The sequence below is a fragment of the Peromyscus eremicus genome, chromosome 4 (assembly GCF_949786415.1).
Source record: "Peromyscus eremicus chromosome 4, PerEre_H2_v1, whole genome shotgun sequence".
Classification (NCBI taxonomy): Eukaryota; Metazoa; Chordata; class Mammalia; order Rodentia; family Cricetidae; genus Peromyscus; species Peromyscus eremicus.
In genome coordinates, this window is record NC_081419.1 from 113,496,815 (window position 1) to 113,512,979 (window position 16,165).

Genomic DNA, 16,165 nt, shown 5'->3' on the forward strand with positions numbered 1-16,165 from the left:
CCAGTATGGCTGGAAGTCTGAAAGGAGGGGATGGCAGCACGTAGCTCATTTGCAGGTGTGGGTTCAACCCTAACCCCGTCTACCCTCCAAAAGGAGTGAGACAGATGACGGGGCTGATCCCAAGTTGAGTGAGTACCTTGCATCAGGTAACTGCCAGGAAAGCAGGTTACCCCCACAAAAGGAACCTGAGATTCAGTAACTACCTAGACATAATATCAAATAAGAGGTGGATGTCTATCCTCTATTTTTATTTTCAGATACAATCATAGAGTATAGCTCAGTCAGCGAATAGTCAGGTACCTACCACAAGCATGCATAGCTTTATGGGCAAACTGCAATAGTGCCAGCTTCTGAGATACCCTAGCCTCCTTATGAAAATCAAAATTCATCCCCAGTCCCATCCCCAGAGTCCATGATTCAGTGGGTCTTGGGTGCAGCCTGAGCATGTGATTCTTCGGCCAAGATGTCACCAAAGCTGCTGAAAACTGTGGGAAATGAGAATTAACTCTCAAGTATGTCCTGGATGCCAGGAGTGGTACTGATCAGGTCTCCTGTCTCACGCTCTTCCTTTCTCCCCATCTTCCCGAGATAAGCTTATTTTTATCTTGCAGAAAACAGTGAGGCTCTTTTTAAGGACTAAAGTTGTCCAGGTTCAGCTTGGTGGTATTCTATTGCACTTAACTCCAAAGCCTATTCTTTTCCCTCACAACACTCAGCCCAGAGTTTTTAGCAAAACGAACAACTCCGTAAATTCACTAGAAGCCCGTGTTAGAATCATCTCATTCATTTCTTTAGCTGACTAGGACCTTCTCTGTCTTCTTTGGAATATGTGGCAGAAGAGTATGAACCTCTGTAATTAGCGGCTTTACACCTTTCCAACAGGATCTGGCTGCAGTGCCCAGTCTCCAGAATGCCTGGGTGCTGTCTCAACAGCAACCATTCCTATGCACAAGGACCCTGCCAAATATTTCTTCTGTTTTTACCAAGCCCTCTTCAAGCACGGATCTCAAAGCAAACCATAATTAGTACAATCACCCACATCCTGTCTAGATGAGCAGCGTTTTATATGTACAAATTCCCCCTTTGCCCCCGGGCCCTTCAGGAGAATGCAAATGTTTCCAACTTTAAAGAGTGAAGAACAGAGTAATTGAAAGGAGCTGTATCTTGGCCAGCACCAAAGACCTCAAAGGCATTTATAGTTGACCTATATGAGGACACATGGTGACTAAGAAGTGTGCCGTGATGGCTTATCATGTGCTAATAACTGCTTCAAAGATAAGAAAGATAGGACAGGAATGAAGCATCCAGTTCTTACAAATCACATAACCTCAGAACCAAAATTCTGATCTGCTTTTATTAAGTTTTCGAGCGTTCTAGAGGTAGTGAAGTGGTGGCACTAGCTAACAATCCAGTTACTTGAGGTAATCAAGGAAGAGAAGACAGACGGGGCCAATTAAGTAGCCGGGCTGTCCAATGATAGATGAGTCATTATAGGTAAGTGCAAAGATAATGCCACTGGGAAAAGCAATTTAAATCATTTGTGAACTTCCAGACCAGGAAATCCTCCTAGTCTTTGAGGGGGAACATTTAGGAATCATCAGGCTGGGCCTGATGAAGTCATCTGTTCATCGTGCAGCTAACAATCAACAAAAGAGCTGAGCACACAAGGGGACAGGCCATATGGAATACATTTGGGTGGCTGGGATATGTATCCATGCCTTCTTTACAATCACCTTTATAACACATCTTACGGGCCCTCTTCTAGTCCTTGGACCCATTCTCTCCACTCTATGCTCTTATCTCCCTAAACATGGAGTTTCAACGTATGGGTAAAATTTTAAGGCAAACATCATCCTTCATAATTTCTGGTTTTATATTTCAAATAGGCTATTCCATGTACACGTACAAGTTTCCAAGAGACATTTCCACATGTTATAAAACAATTATTTTTTAAATGACTTAAGAGGCTGTGTCTACACAGTAGAATTTATATAGATGGCCCTGCATATTTTCAGATCCCCTACAACTGACGAATCTAGAATTGGAGAACCGAAAAATCATTTTTATTGTTGTTCCTTTTGGTTTTTGAAGGATGAGTGAGTGTGGGGGAGAAAGATGTACACATGAAAGTAAACCATTTTTGCAATCCCTGTTTCTTTCAATCCAGTGGCCATCCAAGAATCCCAGAGTAAAGGTTGTTATCTGTGATTGCCATGTTGAAAAATCCCAGGAATATTATATTTTTGCATCTCATGCATTTGTTCTCTTTCTCCTTCTCTCTCTTTCTCCTTTTTCTTCTTGTCTTCCTCTTCTCCTCCTCCTCCTCCTTCTTCCTCTCCTCCTCCTCCTCCTCCTCCTCCTCCTTCTTCTTCTTCTTCTTCTTCCTTTTAATTTCACCCTCATCACAACTGAAATGTTGGATTCTTCAATCCCTGTACACCCATCTGTCCTACTTTAGGCAATCTTCCCTTACTCGGGCTCACACTCAATAAAAACTCACTTAGGTCTCTACCACCCTGCTACGCTATCCAGGATCGTACCATTACATTGTTTCTCTAACTGGCAGCTCTTCTCTGCTGTTTTTCTACCTAATAACTTACTCACACTTCAGATCCCAGTCTGGTCATCATTGGAGCCAGGCTACCTTGTACTTGCTCTAGTCTCCCCAGGGTGAGCTGTCCTAACACCACATAACCCTTCCTTCATGATAGTCATTAGAGTTGTGGGTGCATCTATATCTATGTCATCTATATCTATCTTATATGATAACTTGATGTCACACCTACCTTCCCACTGACTGTAAGCCTTTTCTGGTTTTGCATCTTCTCCCCTCACTGGTGCCAATTGAACTTGGTCTATTTTTCACAGCTTCTCGCTTAACCAATGGTTCACGCTATCTCGTGGACTCTGCTAACAACTTTTTCTCCCCTTTCTTCTAATCTTGTTCTATCAGCCATTAGTTTTAAGTTTTTCATATCTAAACTTTACTAGCAAGAAGATATGGTTGGCTTAATTAGTATTTATCATCTCTTTGTAAAAGCTCCTGTGACAGAGTACCTCATGATTCCCTCACTAATATTCAAATGAACTTCCTTAGGTCAAGGGAATCTTTACCCACTATCTGTGGCCAGGATGACAGAACAGATATTTTCTCTATCATAATCTGCTTACCAGAAACTAAAAATTTAGGAAAGGATCTTCCTTGAGGACTGGAGTTAGATAAGGAGCAATAACAGGAAAGAAGTAGGGAGCCGGGCGGTGGTGGCACACACCTTTAATCCCAGCACTCTGGAGGCAGAGACAGTCAGATTTCTGTGAGTTTGAGGCCAGCCTGGTCTGCAGAGTGAGTTCCTGGACAACCAGGGCTGTTACACAAAGAAACTGTCTCAAAAAAATAAAAAGCAACAAGAAGCATGAACCAGTGAAACATTTAACATCCCACTTCTTGGTTCTACTCAACATAATCTTCATTCCTCTGCATGTACAGCTGGCACAATTAGGCAATGAATGTTAAGTCCCTTTAGAACTAATCAGCAAAGAAAATTTATGAAAGAATATCTGATGTGTCTGGGAAATGTCTGATCCTATTACTCAACATACCAGAAGGCTAGATAAGCAAATGACTTCAGGAGGACAGTCTACTGGTCCACTTTACTCTTATGTACATATCTACAGGCCCCACAGCCAGAGTAAAGGAGCTTCACAAGGTCTTCCTTTTATCAGACTTTGGACTCTAATCCTTGATATCTGTCCAACTTCTTACATCATGAGGCCTTCAACCTCTCCACTTGCTCTACTACAAAAAAAAATGGGCATAATTATGATCAGTTGCAATTGTAGAGATTAGAATTTTTATTAAAAATTAGAAAATATAGCCACCATATATTCATTATCTAGACAGAACACTATACTGTAGAGGTTAACAGAGTAAATTCTAAACGCCAATTTCCTGGGCTAAATTCTAGCTTAAATAGTTACAAATTATATAAACTTAAAGTAAGTACTTGTTTTCCCTCATGTATTTCATAAGATTACAGTACCTACCTTGATATGGTCATCATAAAGTAATAACAAATAAGTTAGTAAATGGTACCTGCTTATAACTGTGATGACATTACATGTATATGGACTATAATCATTGCTGCTGCTGTATTTTTAATATTTATTTATTGAATTCTCTCTGTGTGTGTCTCTCTCTGTACCTCTCTTGCTCTCTTCTCTCTCTCTCTCTCTCTCTCTCTCTCTCTCTCTCTCTCTCTATCTCTATTGTGTGTGTGTGTGTGTGTGTGTGTGTGTGTGTGTATGTGTGTGTGTGTGTGTGTGTGTTCAAGCATGTGATAAAAGGACAACACTCAGGAGTTATTTCTTTCCTGCCACCTTGTGGGATCCAGGGATCGAGCTAAGGCCATCAGACTTGTGCCTAAAACCACTGAGAAATCTCATCAACACTCTATTCATGTTATTTATTGAGACTGTTATATCCTTTAGTCTGTCTGAACAAAGTAGTGGCCACCTGTCGTCACTCAGGAAACATTTGTTCATAGGTAGCAGAAAATATCATTTACTGAGTCACACAACAGAAAGTCCAAATGATGTTCTAGCCTAGCCATGGCTAGATGCAAGGGTTTCACTTAAGACCCTCACTATCTTGTGCCTTGGATTTTACCTGAGTCAATAATATTCTTGGTAGGATACCTCAATGTGTTGACAAAGATCTAGCTTCCCATTCTTTCACCTCTTCAGTGGATCTGAGACTAAGACAGATATTCCCAAATTCTATTCCATCATTGAATCAACAATCAGAAGGATAGACTATTCCAGTTGTCCCAGTCATTGCAGTAAAGGTGAAAAGTATCAAATTCACTCAAACATCATTATCTATAGGAGGAAAAAATGCTGAACAAAAGATGCCCCACAGCTCAACCATTTTCCAAGGACCAAGATGACATAACTAACATGTTCCCTGAAGTTTTCACTTTCGTTCTCTGGCAAGTTACAAACACCCACAAGTAATATTCAAAATGTTGGATAACTTTTAATGCATGACCTCAGTCCAATTTAAATGAGCACCTGACCAATCAGGATAGAAGTCAGCTAGAGACAGCCACAACTACAGTGCATTTTGGCTAAATAGCAACCCTCTGCCAAATGCTAACACTGAGTTAACATTTAGAACACCTAGAAATATTGAACCCTATTCATTCTCATTGAGCAAACCCCCGCTACCTCTGCCTTACTTGTTCACCTATACCCACTAAAAGGAAGGACTGGTGTAAGCAGATTTCTTCAGAACTTTTTCTTCTCTTTAATTCTCTTTGTCATCTTATGAATGTGACCACAGGACTGAGGCACATGCTTTGGACAGAGGATGATCTTTGAACTGAACTAAAGCATCAGTATCTTTGACATGGACACACATGTTTTGCCTGACCTGTTATAAACAAAAGTTGTCTTTCATTTCTGGCTGAGAAAAGCAGACGTTCCTTTTTCCTCCCTCTCTCTCTCTACTGCTACCAAATGAAGCTAGCCCCATTCTTGCTCCATGGCATGCTACTTCTTTAAATTGAAGTTATGTGAATTTCCCTTTGATTGGAGACTTAGTCTAGGAATTTAATGAGCTGGTTCAATTTAGATAAATAATGCTACCAACAACTGGTGTGTGTGTGTGTGTGTGTGTGTGTGTGTGTGTGTGTGTGTGTGTGCGCGCGCATACCTTTCTTATTATACTCCCTTCTCCTGAGTTAGTGATTTAAACATTTGGCATGGAATATATACACAAGAGGTACCTGCTCCCACTGGTCCTGCAGCTTGCTTGCATCATTAAGCACAGCCTTTTCCCATTTTGTCTCCCAGGCACAACACAGTACTTGTGTCTGATCATCCTATTTCAACTCTTCCTGGCTGATAGGCGAACCTACAGAAAATGTTTGCCAAATCAACCTGATATTTACTTTCCTCTTCCATATGGGGATTGAAGGGTGCCATACCTGTCTCCTTTCAGGTCTGCAGAGAATACAGCAACTTACAAAAAACATAAAATACTTCCGACAGCGGCTGACAGAAATGGGATTCATCATCTATGGCAATGACTACTCTCCCATTATCCCTGTGCTCCTGTACATGCCTGCTAAAGTATCGTGAGTATCCAGTGACCCTCAGAATCATGCCAATGCCCAGTGTGTCATGACTGAGATGGTATATTTGACACCATGAAATTTTTCTGTGCATGAATTAGATTATGTGCTTGGAGGGATTCTTGAGTTCTGACCTCAGACATCCAGCTTCTCAGAAGTCACCTGGCAGCATCTTCAGGACTTTTTGATGTAACTTCCAGAAAAAGAGACAGATGCTAAGGCCCACCTCTCTACACCATTTTCAAGCTCTGGAAATTTTGGGGAAATGATTTATGTCAATTATAAAAAGGTGGTCTTGATACTCCTTCTGACCCAAGACTATCCCTCTAAAACATAACCCCAGTATTGGAGCTTTCTGTTTGACCCACCACCCATCTGAACAGATAGATAATTTAGAAAAAAAAATTAAAAGAAGTTGGAGCCTAGACTGTTGAGAACTCATCCAGAGTAGAAGAGACTCATAAGTTCTCAAAGAGGAATTCTCAAAATTCCTCTAAACATATCCTTATGTCATTTTGCCACAGCCAAATATCAAGCAATTGAAACACACATGTGAGTGAGTTATTTAGTAGGCTACACCATCAGCATTCCATGCCAAGTGTTTAAATCACAAATGTAGGTCAAAGTAACAATGCACTGAGTGTCCAAGGAGAAAGAATGCAACACCATTCTGCTCAGTGTAATGACAGTGGGGGAATGACAGTGGAGATTCTACATATCCACTGATCTAGACCCTCTACCTTCTAATTTTTGAGGTCACAAAAAGACACATGTACTTATTCAAAATGACTGGGTAAATAGAATGTTCTCTAAGATTGCAAATGTAGAGCATGTCTACCTAATATTTTATCATTAGCTCAAAAGAAGGCACCCAATATAAGCTTGTTGAGGTTCACAATGCATGGCAGTGGGGTGAGAGCAGTAAGGAGTATGCAGGAAGATAGAGACCAGAATTAGAATCTCAACAAGTTAAAACAGTGACTAATCCAATAAGGAGCCCATTCACAGTAAAAAGAGAATTTTTTAATTAAATTTGTTTTTACACGGATACATAAAATATAAAAATTATGCAAATTAATAGGGTATCATATAATATATATACATGAATATATACATATATCTAACTATACTTATATAGTATTTAAATCAGGGGAAATGTCTATTTCCACAAACATCATTTCCTCATGGTGAAAATATTCAAAAACATTCTTTGAGCTTTTAGAATATATAGTATGTCACTGTTATACATAGTTACTCAACAGTGTACTAATATTCCCAAATTTCAAATGCATTTCAAATTTAATAATATGACATACTTCATGTAACCATTATTCTTAATGTTGTAGTAAAGATTTCAGAATCAGAGTTTCGACTCATCTTCTTTCTTGGAGAATCTTGGACAAGCAAGCCAGTCTTCTAAAGACGAGTTTTTATGTTGTATGAACTAACATAAAATAGTGCCCACTTCCTAAGGTTAAATAAATAAAGGGCAGGGGAACTAATTCAGCGACAGAATATTTGCCCAACACACACAAAACCCTGGGCCCAATCTCCAGCACTGAAGAAAAAGAAAATAAAAGGGATCTGAGGCATCTGGAATGATGCTTTTCATGTAAGAGTTAGTCAGGATTTGCTGCTTTAATAACTTTAATTGCATTTATAGAGCTTAACATAGCTCTTGATGTAGTGTAAGCATCCTGACATTGCTGGCCATTATTATTACTACTCTCTTATGCTGTCCTCATTAGTGTTTCAACTGAACACATAGTTAAGTTGCCATGGTTGCATGGCTCCCCAAAATAATCATCGCAGTTAATGAAAGCGGAGCTCCTAGAAACGTACCGAATAACCTGCTGCTCTGCATTAATGACACCATCTTGGGCCCTAGATTCTGGTTCCCTGCATCTTAAGATTGTTCTTCAGAAGAAGCTAATGTTGCTGATGCTGGTGATGTTCTAAATAAGGCTTTTTGACCTTTTTGAACACTCACCGTGGATGAGGCCCTTGCTTCCAGTTTATAAATGTGGTTATGAGACGAACAAAGGTCAAAGATCAGATTACCTTCTTAGATTCACCCACATTGTAATCAGCAAGCTGAGATTTCAATGCCATTTTCCTCTGCCCATGAACTGAAGCTCTGAATACTGCAGCACAGCCTTCCAAGCTTTGGTCTACATCTCATTAAAGCCACACAGAGTATGGGTTGAACAGGTTCTTGTTGTTGTTGTTTTGCTAGAAATCTTTTTTTCTTTAACAAATTTTTTTATTAATTTTACATACCAACCACAGATCCCCCTCTTAACCCTCCTCCTGCTCTGCCCGCCCCCAGCCTTCCCCTCTTCAACCTACCCCGCCCCATGACCTCCTCCAAAAGGGTAAGAGCTCCCATGGGGAGTCAGCAAAGCCTGATACATTCTGTTGAGGCAGGACCAAGCACCTCCCCCCTGTACCATGGCTGAGCAAGGCATCCCACCATAGGCATCAGGCTCCAGAAAGCCAGCTCATGCACCAGGGATAGATCCTGATCTCACTGCCAGGGGCCCTTCATCCAGACCAAGCTACACAACTGTCTCCCATATATAGGGGGCCTAGTCCAGTCCCATCCAGGTTCCACAGCTGTCGGTCTAAAGTTCGTGAGTTCATAGGAGCTTGGTTCAGTTGTCTCTGTAGATTTCTCCATCATGTTCTTGGTCCCCCTTGCTCATAGAATCCCTCTTCCCTCTCTTTGACTGGACTTCTGGAGTTTGGCCTGGTGCTTGGCTGTGGATCTCTGCATCTGCTTCCATCAGTTACTGGATGAAAGCTCTATGATGACAGGGTATTCACCAATCTGATTACCGGGGTAGGCCAGTTCAGGTACCCTCACCACTATTGCTAGTAGTCTAACCTGGGGTTGTCCTTGTGGATTCCTGGGAATTTCTCTAGCACCGGGTTTCTCCTTTACCCCTGAAATGTCTCCCTCTATTAAGATACCTCTTTCCTTGCTCTCCCACTCAGTCCCTCCCCCAGCTCTACCATCCTGTTCCTTCATGTTCTCATCCCCCAACCACTCCCCTCTATTGCCCCCTCCATGGGTTTAACAATCTTGAACACTGTCTTTGACAATTCAAAATGCATCAGCCACTATGACAGAAAGATGCCTATTTAGGTTATCTAAGGAAACCCAGAGCAGGTGACAAAGAAAGGTAACGGCATGTATTTGTGGTGACAGTTATTTGCAGGATGTGTTTGCCTGCCTGGCTTTGTTTCCTTCTATGTTGTTTCTTCCACTGAAGGGTTATGTATGAAGAAGCTTTTGATATAGAGAGTAAATTGTATCAGCCGCTATGAAAGCACATTTTTTGTCATTTTCACACTTAAAACTTTTGATGTTAGGGGCTGAAGAAACACAGTACAGTTGGGAAAATGTCTCCCAGATCCCTAGCACCCATGTGAAAGCACAAGGTGCACATCTGTAATCATAACAGTCAGATCCTTGGGACTTTTTGGCCAGTCAGCATTGCCAAACTGATGAGCTCCCGGTCCAGTGAGAGACTCCTTCCAAATAATAATTAAAACGAAAAAGTAATGAAGTTGAGAGGGAATGGGCAGGATTTGGGAGAAGTTGGAGGAGGGAGTGCAGGGTGGAAATAGTGTAAATACAGTAAATACTTACTATGAAATTGTCAAAAACCATAATAAAATAAAGGGAAGGCAGCTGACATCCACCCCTGCCTCCACATGCATGTACACACACGTATGCATACCCACATGCACACACAAACACAAAGTAAAACTTTAAAAAAATTAGATCTTTGATACTCTTAAAAATCAAGATTTCTTCCTATTTCTACCTGTATGAGATCAAAATTAATCTCAAGCTAGGTGTAGGTTTAAATATATTACAACAGCTCTATCATCTGTAGTGCTCAGTACAATGTAATTTCAGCCATAAAATGTGCAAATAAGGCTGACAAGATAGCTGAGCAGGTAAAGGCACTTGCTGCCAAGCCTGACAACCTGAGTTCAATCCCTGGAATCCCCATGGTGAAAGAAGAAAATTAACTATAAAAAGATGTCCTCTGACCTCCACACATGTGCCATGGCACACATGCCTGCTCATATACAAACACTAAAAAATAAATAGGTGTAAAACTTACAGCATACATTTAAAGAACATGTTACACTATCTTGTGGTGCAAGGTTTATACTTCCCCTGCATTGTCCTTTTCATGCCCTTGGGAGATTTTGGTAGACAAGATGTCATAGTGCTACACCCAGTGCAGTGGTAATGCTTATCATCATTATCATTATTATTGCTTCACATACTTAGTTCTAGCCTGCAGCAGCTCTAAAATGCTTTGGGGGTTACATACCCATAGGCTCATTATATAAAATGCAATCATCTATATTCACTGCAGTGGTCTAAGTTTTAAATTCAGAAATTTTCCAGGGAGGCCCCAGATTTTCGTAAGGAACCAACAGTCATACGTTTTGCTCAACATTCTTTGGCAAAACTCACTTCCGTCGGTACAAAGGGAACATATTGACAGTGAAATGGTCTTCCGGGAACCCTGAAAACTGGCCTGAGCTCATGTGTCAGGTGGTTTGTAGTTAGCAATAAAAGCACTTGACTTGTTTCTCAGACAATTCTGTGCTCTCATCCTGTGCAGTGCCGTGGGCAGCCTTCCATAGGGTGATCAAGAAGGCAGAAAGAACAGCCCCTGTTTTCAAACTTTCTCAGCTAGAAAGTTTGCCGCCTTGTAACCTTCTCAGTAGAAATCAAAGGGGGAAAAGAGAGCCTTGCCCAAGCCAGGGGGCCAGAAGGGTTGTGTGTTCAGTAGGTTTTGCAGTCTCACTGCTTTGTTTGATAACAGGCATTCTGCACGAGGCAACCAAAAGGCAGACAGCTAAATAACAAAATGGATGATGGATGAATGGGTGGACAGTCTGGTTCAGTCAATTTTTTCCTGGATTATGACTAGAAAGTTTCTATGCTGCTGTCAGCTTCCAGCCTAACATAATACAGCAGCAAGTTCTTAATGCTAAGAACAGACCGGAGGCCTTGACTTCCCTGTGAGTAGATCCACTCAGCAATTAAGATTTCCTGCAGAGATCAACAAAGCCCAAAGAGAAAGAGAACTCACTTGGGGGTATTTGCCTTTTTAATCTGACTTTGACTCTTAGAACAGGTGATTTTTGGACTTTGAGCTTAATATTCTGGGATCATTACTGAGATTAACTTTGGAACAAACAAAAAACAGAAGGATGAAGAGAAGGGAGAGCTTATAAAGGTTTCCCTGTCTCAAGAGCTTTGTAGTTAGTCTGATGACTGACATCCTACAGGCTGCAACTGCCCTTGAGGGTCTCTTACCTCCCTGCTCACCTCTTATCTGGTTCCCCTCAAAGTCAGGCAAGAAGCTATTCCTCTTGTGCATACCTGTGTGTATTCACTCATAAATATATATATATATATAAATGAGGAGACCCTTGCCATTACTTACTTCTCATTTGAGGTAACTGTAATCTTCACTCCTGGAGTTTGGATTCTGCAAGCCCTCAAATCCTGCTCTTCAAATTATAGTCACTAAGTCTCCCTTCTTGAAATATCCACAGTTAATGCTGCAGTTCATTTTTTAAAAACATATATGTTTACATATAATAAATAGTATTTCTCTTGTCATTGTATCATACTAGCTGTTTGATTTCTAGTCCAGGAACTCTGCAGATCAAGGAGTTCTTATCAGTGCAGACTTCTTTAATCAGCATCACAGACATCAGCATTCTCTGCTAGATATCAAAGGCTCCATACTGACAACTATCTAACCAGTGTGTCAGGTTCCATAAAAGCACACACTCAGCTATGAGGAACAGCAAGCAATTTTCTGTTTTATGGTCCGGTCCATTGTGTGAGAGAAAATTTAATCGTCCTTTCCTTTATATCATTTTAAAAAGAAGTCCACTAACCATATTCTTTTTTTCAGCAGGATGATTCTAACATCTCTCTGTTAACTTTTTTTTCTTTCCCTAAGTGCTTTTGGAAGGTATTTGCTTAAGAAAAAAATCGGGGTGGTGGTTGTTGGATTTCCAGCCACTGCCCTAGCAGAAGGTCGGGCTCGGTTCTGCCTTTCATCATCACATACTAAGGAGGTATTAGATGAAGTGAGTATCCATCCACCAACAGAATCACTATTTCTGGTACCCTGGATTCTGAGCAAGTACTTATATTGAGCCATCTTGGGGTTCTCTAGGGTGGCTTAGAAAAAGAAAGCTAATGACAAATGAAACTCACTGCTAAACTTTTAAAAAGCAAATGACTATGGTATGTCAACAATATCTAACAGCACGCTCAAATCAATGGATAGAAAAAAATCCATTTACTGAAGATTTGATTAAAGACAGAATTTTGGTTTCATAGAAAAGACTGATATCAATGAATTTTTATAAACACTGATATGTATATATCATATACAAAACCTGGAACAAAAAGATTACATAATATTGACAAACTAAATTAATAACAAAATAATGATAATTACAGAAAGAATAAATTAATCATGAGAAGAAAATAGGGAACAATATGGGAACATAAAAGTGTGGGTGAATTATTATAGTGGTGAATATTCACAAAGAAAGTGACTTTTAAGATGGGCCTTCTAAGTAATAATTATGGAGCAACATTTAGTCATTCTGACCATTAAAGCAACATGATCAGTCACTGTGAAATAAGTGTGACAAGTGGGTTAGAGAGGAAAGAACCTGGAGAAAAGGAGATGAAGTCATTTGAAATAAAATAAAACTTGACAGGAGTTCCAATGGTGGTGGAAACAGCAATAATGGAAATGAATCTATGAACACACACTACGAATGCATGAATTGCCAAGATTTGACAAATGGTTAGAGGTAGGGGATGCCTGAGCAGAGAAGACCAAAGGTAATTCTCTAGATCTCTAGGCTTGCTGAACAGAAGGATGAAGGTAAAGCAGGAAATGAGAGAAGACATAGAGTAAGAGTCAGATCACCTTCAATGAGAATGGAGAAATAAGGTGAATTCTGTACTATACATTAAGCGCAGGGGCCTATGGACCATTGATGAAAGTGAAAATGAATTCTAGAGCTCAGAAAACATTGCAAGCCTAGAGCTACTGCAGTTTGTGCAACTCAGGCGATGATAAAGCCAAGGATGAAAAGTCTAATTGTTGAGAAACAAGCAAGAGAGGCCAGGCCAAACCCCAGTGGAGCACATATATCCTGAGACATGGAATTGCAGATGGGAAATAGGTGGGAATTTAGGTAGAGATAAAACTGCCAGGAAGGATGTGGAATACTATACTGTTAAGTACACTAAACACCAGTTTCCAGAAAAAAGGACCGAAAAGTCACCTAAACACAAGAAAGTTCAAATAGGGTAAGAGATGAGAAGAAACTGTCGAATCAGCAATTCCTGGGAGCTTAGTGTTCCCTAGAGTGTGTGGTTTTACGGGAATGCAGGGAACAGAAATGAAAGCATAATGGATGAAAAGCTGAAGAGTACCATTTGAGGTTGAGTTACACTCTAGAGAGAGAAATGGGGGGGCTGGGAGAGAAGAGAGAGATGGGGGAGGAGGGGAGAGACAGAATGGGAGGAGCGAGAAACAAAGAGACTGAAGGGGAAGTGATGAGAGACAGACAGAGACAGACAGACAGACGGACAGGCACAGACGGGAAGGAGAGGAAAGAGAGAAAGACAGAGATAGAGAGACAGAAGAGGGAGGAGAGGAGAGGAATAGAAACAGAGGGGAAAGATAAGAAGAGAGGACAGAGAGAATGGGGAGGAGGAAGGGAAGAGAATGGAGGAAAGCTTGTGCCTGTTTACACAAGAAAGTCAGAAGATTGTAATGAAGAAATCTTACAGAAACCAAGAAGAAGATATGAACAGTGAGTAAGCTCCAAAAGGTGACGGGAATGGGGTGGCTAACAGAGATAACTTCTTTATTTCTTGTGGTCCAAACAGCATTAAGACCTCAAGTATAAGCAACTCTGTAATAATAAGACCCTGGGCTCCCTTTTACAAATTCTTCATTGCTATGGAACACCTGACATGCTAGGAGCACTGATAGATCAACTTGACAGTTATTTCTGAGCTCACACACCCATTTCAATGTAAACGTGTGAGCAGTGATTTAATATTACATAAAGTGAGACTTGAACCTGTTGACTAGTCAGGGGTCTAAGGTAGCAACTGGACATGTACACTCATAGAATATAAACAATATTAAACGAAAGCAGTCAGAGGGTTGGGGAGATGGTGAAGTGGGTAAAGTGCTTGCTATCTGCAAGCATGAGGACCTGAGTGTGAATTCAAGGCACCCACATGAAAAGCTGGGTGTGGTAGCACGTGTGCCTCTAATCGCAGCACTGGAGAAGCAGAGATTGGCACAGCCCTGGAGCTTGTTGACTTGGTGAACTTCAGGTTCAGTCAGAGACCCTCAAAAATTGAAGTGGAAAGCAATACACAAAGTATTGGCCTGGCCTATGCCTGGTCTCCATGCACAGACATGTGTGTGTATGCCTTGAATGTGTGTGCTGCATACACAAGAACACACATACATATGCAAAACACCTACAAAGGAAAAGAGGGGAAGAGGGAGTCATTCAGAGGCCAGGTTGGGGACAGAAAAGACACAGGCTAGTATGACATCTTCCTTTTCTGGCTCCTTTGTGACAGCTCTAGCTTTCCTTCATCATTTTACTCCCCAGATAAAGATGATAAATATACAACCAGCCAGTGGCTTCTTGCTAATACCCAGGGCAGAATTTATGTCTGCTTCCTTAAAAATCACCTCCAGTGTAAACCCACTTTGGTAAGAATTCCCTCCCTTCTAACTCCTGTCCCAGAAGTGTTCATACTCTTCCATACTTCAGCAAGAACTTCAATGTAAAACTGAAATACGTGTGGTCTAGATTATTTGTAAGTCTAAGTTGTGTTATTCCATGGAGTGTAGACATGGATTTTGTTTTCGTTTTTGTTTTGTTTTGTTTTATGAGACAAGGTTTCTCTGTGTAGTTTTGGTGCCTGTACTAGATCTCACTCTGTAGACCAGGCTGGCCTCAAACTCACAGAGATTCGCCTGGCTCTGCCTCCCGAGTGCTGAGATTAAAGGTGTGCACCACCACAACCCAGCTCAGAAATGGGTATTTTAAAAATGAGTGTTGGGAGTAAGTTTTGAGAGGATTGAAGATGCAGCTATTAGCTCCCAAAATGTTCTGTTTTGTTGTTTTACTCTATTATGAAGACATAATCTCCAATGTATTTTGCAACCCTATTATTTTCTTCTATGAGGTTATATGCAAGTCTTAAAATAAATAAATAAAGGGTTCGACAGGTCAGATATCTAAGTTCCTCTCCTCACACTTCTAAAATAAAACATTTACAATGCTGAGTTATGGGAGACTTGCTCCCATTTTTCCCCCAGGGTACTCTTGAGGAGAGAGGGATGAGAAATATTTAGATAGAAAGATAGAGGGGAGAGAAACTGACAGAAACACAGGATAACCTCCGGAGGGCCTGAGTCAACATCCACCAGCCCCTTCTGTCTCTTCTAAAGGGCATTTTATAGGAATGCCAAGGGGTGGGGCAAAAGACCTCCCCCTAGCTCAGCCAAGTGCAGACCCTTCCAATCACCTGGTAACCATGCACGTGGTCAAGCCATCTCTTAATGCAGCCCTGCTGGGTAAAGCAAGCTCAGATCTTACTGGGAAACCTCTGTGGGCCTCCACATTGAGTTAAAGCATTAAATAAAAGAATTACCATCCAGTATTTCTCTAGCACGCTTAGGGAGATTAGGTCAGTTTGTAAAGTGCTCACACGAGGACCTGAGTTCAGTTCCCAGAACCCACTTAAAAAAAGCTTAGAGTAGTAGCATGTGCTTGTAATACCAACACTGGGGAGGCAGGGGGGAAGAAAATCCTGAGACTCATTTATCAGCAAGCTCAGACTAGCAAGAAGCCCTGTCTCAATAAACAAGATGGATGACTCCTGAAGAATGACAGCCAAGGTTGTCCTCTGACAA

General features: G+C 41.0%; 1 protein-coding gene across 1 annotated transcript in view; it reads left to right on the forward strand.

Annotated features, from left to right (window-relative positions):
* Sptlc3 (serine palmitoyltransferase long chain base subunit 3) overlaps nt 1-16,165 on the forward strand; it is a 116,367-nt gene that overhangs the window by 99,574 nt on the left and 628 nt on the right. The window contains exons 10-11 of the mRNA XM_059261511.1: nt 6,002-6,137; nt 12,146-12,275. Coding sequence (XP_059117494.1) covers nt 6,002-6,137; nt 12,146-12,275 — 266 coding nt within the window. The remainder of the gene's footprint in view (nt 1-6,001; nt 6,138-12,145; nt 12,276-16,165) is intronic.